This window comes from Oncorhynchus clarkii, chromosome 5 (genome assembly GCF_045791955.1).
Source record: "Oncorhynchus clarkii lewisi isolate Uvic-CL-2024 chromosome 5, UVic_Ocla_1.0, whole genome shotgun sequence".
Classification (NCBI taxonomy): Eukaryota; Metazoa; Chordata; class Actinopteri; order Salmoniformes; family Salmonidae; genus Oncorhynchus; species Oncorhynchus clarkii.
The window spans coordinates 40,057,001-40,064,598 of NC_092151.1; the positions used below are offsets into that span (position 1 = coordinate 40,057,001).

At 42.1% G+C, this 7,598-nt stretch overlaps 1 protein-coding gene across 7 annotated transcripts in view; it reads right to left on the minus strand.

The window, feature by feature from the left end:
• Positions 1 to 7,184, minus strand: part of LOC139408816 (exportin 7) — a 30,412-nt gene extending 23,228 nt beyond the window's left edge. For 3 of the 7 annotated variants that reach the window (XM_071153170.1, XM_071153168.1, XM_071153167.1), the window contains exons 1-10: positions 7,112 to 7,165; positions 2,599 to 2,745; positions 2,362 to 2,455; positions 2,194 to 2,275; positions 2,023 to 2,107; positions 1,848 to 1,913; positions 811 to 915; positions 531 to 696; positions 369 to 442; positions 162 to 281 (exon numbers count right to left, since the gene is read on the minus strand). In XM_071153170.1, the coding sequence (XP_071009271.1) occupies positions 162 to 281; positions 369 to 442; positions 531 to 696; positions 811 to 915; positions 1,848 to 1,913; positions 2,023 to 2,107; positions 2,194 to 2,275; positions 2,362 to 2,455; positions 2,599 to 2,745; positions 7,112 to 7,129 (957 nt within the window). In that variant the 5' untranslated portion in view covers positions 7,130 to 7,165. Of the gene's footprint in view, positions 1 to 161; positions 282 to 368; positions 443 to 530; positions 697 to 810; positions 916 to 1,847; positions 1,917 to 2,022; positions 2,108 to 2,193; positions 2,276 to 2,361; positions 2,456 to 2,598; positions 2,746 to 3,241; positions 3,349 to 7,111 lie in introns of those variants that run through there. The other 4 variants (XM_071153169.1, XM_071153171.1, XM_071153165.1 and 1 more) reach the window with 4 other exon arrangements.
• Between the last annotated feature and the right edge of the window lie 414 nt (positions 7,185 to 7,598).

Below are 7,598 nucleotides of genomic sequence, written 5' to 3' on the forward strand. Positions count from 1 at the left end.
AAAAATCTGTCGTTCTGCCCCTGAACAAGCCAGTTAAACCCACTGTTCCTAGGCCGTCGTTGAAAATAAGAATTTGTTCTTTACTGACTTGTCTAGTTAAATAAAGGTAAAAAAACAAAAACAAATGTTTTACATGTAACACGCAACAGTGTGTGTAATACCTGCGGGTTCTCTAGTATCCTCTTGACTCCGTCCACCAGGTGAGAGAGGAACTTGGCTCGCTCTGCGTTGTTGAACAGAGACCTCCGCACCGACGCTATCTGGACTAGACACGACAACACCTACACACACACACACACACACCATTAAACACTACATCCATTATGCTCTGAAGTGAATATACCAGACACACATTCAGCTTTACTCACCAACGGGGAGAGGGATGGAGGGATGGAATGATACAAATCAAAAAAGAGCTGGAGAGTGGAGGAATCCAAAAACGCTGCGAGAGAAAGAGAGACCGGTTAGGTTACTACACAGTAATGGGTGGCACAGCACAGCTATTTTACAGAATTGGCAAAAGGTGTCACCTGATCTCCAGGAGGTGGGGATCTGAACAGTGCAGAGGTCATCAGAGGACTCGTCTGTGGACGTTCCGATGAAGTCATAGTTCAGACAGTTGTGGCTGAGCTTCAGCAGCTGCATCAGCAGACCATGCTGACTCTCATCATTCAGGTTCAGGTTTTTACCCGACGCCTACACACACAGGTCACAAGAACGACTGGAAATGTCAATACCTTACTACAATCTCTAACACACAGGCTGCTGCTACTACGACTATTGCTACTGCCACCACCACTAAACACACACCTGTTTGAGGAGATTGCAGGACAGGGTGAATATGTCGAAGAGGGACGAGTCTCTGAACGACGACGCAATCTTCCTGTGTTTGGTCAGTGGGTGGCTGGTGTCTGCCTGTACATGCAAACACAGATTTAACTCACACACACTTTCAAAAACAAATACAACACCACCACTTTAAATGAGAGGAAAGAAGGCAAAATAAGAGTAGCTCATTTTCCCCTAACATTGGACACCCCCTAACATCGGACACCCCCTAACATCGGACACTCTCTAGCGGTTGGAGGATTAAAATCAACTCGAGCTCAACATTTAAACGGCCTGGAAAATAAGTGCGTTTTGCGACTAAAGACACCCTTCTAGCTAGCTGACCACCGATTTCCATTGCAGTTTATGCAAGTTAGGTTTTAAGAGTTTTCAACAACAACAAAAAAGTCACATTTTGTGGGACACGCTGTATATTGTAAAATTCGACTGCACGACAGACCAGACATTTAATATCAAACTTTTACCTAAATTATTCATGCTCATGTATATGTGAATATTAAACCGTTATCTACTTTCTCAAAACATAAGATGAATGTGTAAAACACTGAAGAAGACGTTGGTGAAGAACCATTAAGAGTCTACAGGAGGGCGCGCTGGGCTGCGCAATGGAAAGTTGACAGGCAAGCCATTGTTGTTTTTTACTGGAAGGCTAGCCAACTAGTCAACTATCTAGTAAACACTTTGGATACGAGGTTGTTGTCTCTTTTTTTAAACTAAATTAAAAACAGACAGATCTTGTAATTTAACAAAATAGTACGGTGGCCAATAACTGGGGACTGCATGCCGATAATACAGGATGTATTCTTTTTTTTAGCTAATTGCTAACCTGTTAGCTAACATTTTTACTAGACCAATGATCACAAAACATTAAATGGCTTGATCACAAGACACCTTCAACAGTGTTAATAGATTTCTTAAACTCTGTTGAATATGCCAATAACACGAGGTGCTACGCTAGAGAGGTGTGGAGGAGAGGAAAGAGGGAGAGGTAAGTGTACCTGGTTGATCTCATTGGTCAGTTGGGATAGGATGGTGACGCCTATGATGCAGTGTTCTACACTGTCCTGCTGACAGACAGACAGATACAGGCAGATTCGATCAGCTCACTTCCTGTTTCAAGAAAACACATTCTATTGGCTTAAAACACATTCTATTGGCGACACACGTTTGTACCTGTAGGAAGCGTGTGACGTCCGCGATGACGTTTCTGAAGACATAGTCGTCTTTCTGACAGTCGAACCAGCCAAGCTTGGTGATCCTGGAGGAGACAAACACGGAGAGAATTACTCACATGGAGGAGAGACGGATGAGGAGGAGGAGAGAGGACAGCGAAGAGACGTTTACCTGGAGTACAGCTGGATCAGAGCCTGGGTAACAAACTCGGCCAACTTCGGCCGCGTCGCCAGATAGTTTAGCACATAGTTCCCTGCACACACACACAGATATGAGCCTTATGGACTGACTTGTGGAGCATGAATATAGACTGGTGGGATGTGTGTGACTGAGTCTTACGGATGTCAATGCGATGCTCCAAAGGAAGAGGGTTGCTTGTACGCGATACCAGTTTAGACAGACAGGTAGCTGCAAGGAGTTGAGAGTAGGAAGACTGGAGAGAGAAAGAGGGGAATATGGGGATACAGGCATAGACAGGAGACACCGCAACATCAGCGGAGCTTTTTTTGATAAAGTAATAATGTAATATCAACAGTTTATTGATATAGCGTCAGTGTGTGTGTGTATACTACTCACGCTGCCTCTCTCCAGTAGTAACTGACACTTGCTGAGACAGTCGGGGCTGTTAGTGAACTCCACCAGGGCTTTCTCTGCCTGCAGCCTCACCCCCGTCTCTGTTGTCTCGTACAGCTGCTTACATAGGATCTCTAACTGGGCTAGGCTCTACACACACGAGAGAGAGAGAGAGAGAGAGAGACATGAAGTGAGTAGAGCACTAAAAGCGTTCCGTGTCAACCGCCAGGAGACGGGTGTATAGTTGTATTGAGCTGTGTTCAGTACGGCACAACGATGTAGACCGTTCAGACAGAAATAAGACAAGACCACAGCCCATTTTACACAACAGACATGCCTCGCTCTCATTTCTACAACGAGGAGAAAGTTAACCAAAATAAACATTCAGCAGCACCCTATTGAACGCACTCCTCGTTAGATAGAAACACAGGGGCGAGACAGAGAGAGACGGGTGTAGTAGTGGTTAAAGGGGCTGGATGGGACTAGTCACCAGATAGTGTGTTGTACTGGGGTAATGGTTAGTTAACTTACTGACATACCGACTAAACCCATCCACCTAACTGACACTAAATCCACCAGTAACACTGCTGCCGACTATTCACCTCAGCTACCGTCAGTAACACCATTGTTGTAAAGAACTATTTACCTAATCACGCACCTCCCAGCTAGCCTGACCGACACCATATTGTTTCAAGGACTAGTCAGCAGAATCCCAAAGATAGTGTGACGCTAGCTGCTGATATAGTACAGTATGTCCTAGTATAGATAGGGTGGGAGCCACATGGCTGGTGAGAAGAGGACTGCCACGCATAGATAAGAGCTCAATACCCCCAACACTACTGCTGACACACACACACACACTAATATGGCTCCTATGAATACACAGTCCTGATGCTGTGTAGTCCATAGCTGGCTAAGGATGTGGGCTACCTAGAGCATGTCATACCAGGTTCCTGAGAACAGTGTCAAGATCTAATGGTTTGAGCAGGCCAAGATAGAATGTGCGTGTCTAGAGCGTGCAGTGTGTGTGTCGTGCATGATGACTTCGCAATAAGAGACTGTTACATCGCACGGTCAGGCATCCTGACCAGAAAGCACATCCCTCAGTGCGAATGCACCTGCAGTAATTATTGATAAGCTATCTATCCGGGTCTCTCACGAGCCCGCTAAGCTAAAGTTACCTAAATACTGACACTGCAGATCTCTAAATTGTGCATTTCTATGCACAGAATTAACATGGGAGGGGTGAAGACAATTTAATCAACACATAGGTGTTGCTACATAGCTACATGTCCGACTTAGCTATCAACAAAATTATTAGCCAGATACTGTTGCATCAGCAGTGTAGCTGGCTAAGTTAAGTAGTCACCGACAGCTTGAGGTTACTACAAACACAAAAAGGAGCTATGGACAGCATGAGGCAGATATACACAAAGACTTTGTCATTTCAACAGAAACACCGTAGAAAGCACAGTAAATGTGCTTTACAGCATTAAACACTGACTCCATTGTGGGTAAAATTATGAAAAATACTTAGTAATTTTTGACCAGAGGCTTCCAATTAGTTAACATAATGTATTTATTTTCAGTAATAGCTTATGCCTACTGTAGATTAAAATGATCTGTTCCAGGCAACAATCTCATGCTGTCGGGTGAGACATGAAGCTCAGACTATTTTAGTAAAGTGGGTGTGAAGTGGAATAACATTTTCAGCAGCTGCTGGTTTGACTTGCTTATAAGTATCTTTATTGCTAGCCAACTTTGAATTACTGCATGTTTTCTAACCTAACCAGCTAGCTAGCTGGCTAACGTTGCCACAAGCCATTTCTGTCTTCACTAAATTGCTCGGCAAAATATTGACGTACAACCTAGGAAAACATCACCCAAAAATAAATGTTGTGATGATGATAGGCCTCGCTGTACAACAGCTTCTGAATGCCATAAAGAATACACAGATACATAACCGTTTGCAGACCAGGAGTGTCTGTATAGCCTCTCCCTACTAACCATTTGTTTAATTTAAACATTGTTCCATAATGTTACAGTATTAGCTAAACCTGTTCACTTTACCAGTAGTACGCAAACATTCGGTGGCACAGAAAGAAGAAAAAAAAAGGTTGTGAGTCTGGTAAAAAAATCAGTGGTATTGTGTAGGCCAGGGCTTCCAACCCTGTTCCTGGAGAGCTACCGTCCAGTAGGTTCATTACAACCCTAATCTAGTACACCTGACAGGGTTCCCTTAGGAAAATTTGGCGCTGGACAAAGTGACCGGCAAGATTTCAATTTACTGGACATTTGAGAAACTTACCAGACATCCATATGCATTGGGTGCGTAATGCCTTAGGGCATCCACACACAGTGCTCAAAATCACATTCAGATTATTGCAATTCATCTTAATAGAAATTAGCCTGTAAAGTTTTTATAAAGTATGCCAACATGACGTGCTTTTCAATAAAAACCTAACATTGTCCGTTGCGTCTTCATCCCTGCTATAAATCATAAACTAATATCACTTAAAACACTTAGCCTTGAAGAACAAGTTGCCTACACAGTAATAAAACAATGTCAAAATATATCTGTAAAATATCATTTCCAAACGACCTGTTCTATAGGCTATTTGTATGAACATTTTAATTAATAAATAACAAAAACACGTTTTCAAATACAATCTAGGCCTCTCCAATTTGATTTAGCCTAGGCATGAACATTTTAATTAGGCCTAATAAATAACAAAAACATGGCTCTCTAGTAACACCTGGGCCGGCCCGCCCCACTCCTGCTGCGATTCAGCACCACAGCAGTGGAAGGAGGCCACTCCAGACAGTCACGAAATGAAAAAATTATAAAACTGATGTTGGACAAACAAATTCGATATGTAAATAAACATAATTTGTTAAGACTGGTTCATTGAAAGAAAGCCTATTTTACAATGCTCATGTGAAACAAAGACATGTGAAACAAAGACAGAGCCATGTATTTATGAAAGCACTTGTTTCCAAAGCTCAAATGATACCTCTTTTTACACTTATATAATTTTTAAATTAGTGTGGTAATGATGCTCCTATTTGGTTAAATGTGTTAACTGTTGTTACTTCTTTTGCCAATTCCGTTAATTTGCTGTTACCAATTTGAATAAATGCATGTACAAATGTATTGTTTGTCTTACATTTAGATTAAGACACCAGATTTGCCAGCTTAATACTGTCATTTTCATTTACAGCAAAGATGTAATACATTTCATAGTACTATTTTTTTTTACTGTAAAATATTACAGCATCTCTAAATGCACAGCAGGGTTGAGAAAAAAAAAAGTGTTTTATTTAACTAAACAAATCAGCTAAGAACAAATTCTTATTTACAATGACGGCCTAGGAACAGTGGGTTAACTGCCTTCTTCAGGGGCAGAACGACCTTGTCAGCTCGGGGATTCGATCCAGCAACCTTTCGGGCAACTGACCCAACGCTCTAACCACCAGGCTACCTATTAAGCTGGCAACTTCGGTGCCAGTATAATGCTGTACATTTACAGGTAAACATTTTTCAATGTAGTTTATGTATTCATTGCTTGAGGTGACAGCTGTAAGTGCTACCTAATGTCAATGGTACAAGGTGCCCACATGACAGCTCGACATAGCTAGCTTGTAGCTGGAATGCTGGCTATGTAAAATTGGCTGGAAAGCTGGCTAACGTTAACGTTAGTTGATTTGCTAATGCTATGCTAGCTAACTATGCGTGTCAGTTTCGCAGTGGAACATTGCTCTGGTTGCATAATGTGCACGGTGTGGTTTAAGTAGCCAAATAACAACGATGCACGAGCTGTCGAGCTAGCGACATTGCTGCTCACAGCGTGTAAAAACGCAATGATATTTCGAAAGGGGTAGCGCGGGAGAAATGTATTGTGCTGCTTGTAAGCTAGCAACAGCCAACTCCTTCGCTAACCAATAGCACAACATTGAGGTCTGACCAAGCAAGCCAATCACAATCCAAGAATTACATTTGCACATTAGATACATTTTAGTTCAGAGCGGCGAATGCGGTCTTGAGTTGCTAACCAATTAGTGCTAGCTAACAACTTAGCTAGCGTTACTGTAGCAAGTTAGCCCCCCTCCATCTTCTCCTAGCTAGCAGATAGGCCTACCCATTGAACATATCTGTTGAAGGGTTTGTTTAGCGTTACTTCCTTAAATAGGCTAGAGATAAAAACACAATAACTAGCCGGTACAAGCGATACAATCGCCCAGTTCAAACCGTCTTCTTTCATAAACAAAAATGTGTTCTGTCCGCATCTCTAGGTAGTTAGCTAGCTAAACGGCGAAAGTTAACGTTACACGATGACAGGCCACAAGTCAACACTGCAGCCCGCATCCTATACATATATATCCCACACAACCTGTACGGCGACTGCGTAATGGATGCATTCACTATATATCAAATAACGTATCGAAATATATATTACAGATCATTCAAATAGTTATTGTGGATTTATATACTACAAAAACATAAAGCTGTGGTTACCTGCACATGATCCGCCATTTTGCTCCATTCATGCTCCTCTCTCACTCCCCCTAACAAAGTGCATGCGCGCAGATTTTCACATTCAGTAAGCATTTACGCTCGGGAGTCGCGCAATCGTTACGAAAGTTGCCCCGTGCAACTTTACAGAATTTTTAAATCCGTAAAATAAAATACCGCTCACATAAAGCAAACCCCGCTCTTTGTTTACCTCGCTCTTAAAGATAAACTGCTTAATTGCGTTATTTTCTGTTCTGAAATTAGTTTAATCAAACACTATAGAAAGTTTTATGAGTGTGGCACTGCATGCTAAACAGTAGTTAAATACGGTTAAATATGTAGTCTTCCAGTCCTTTGTGTCTGCTTTGGGGATTGGGGACATACATGTTGTAAACCTTTGCTTCCTTTAATAATGCTTTGTTTCACAGTCTAGATGAGCCAACAGAAGTCTTCAGGTCTCGTGGTCACACATCATGGAAGTCTGGTTTCA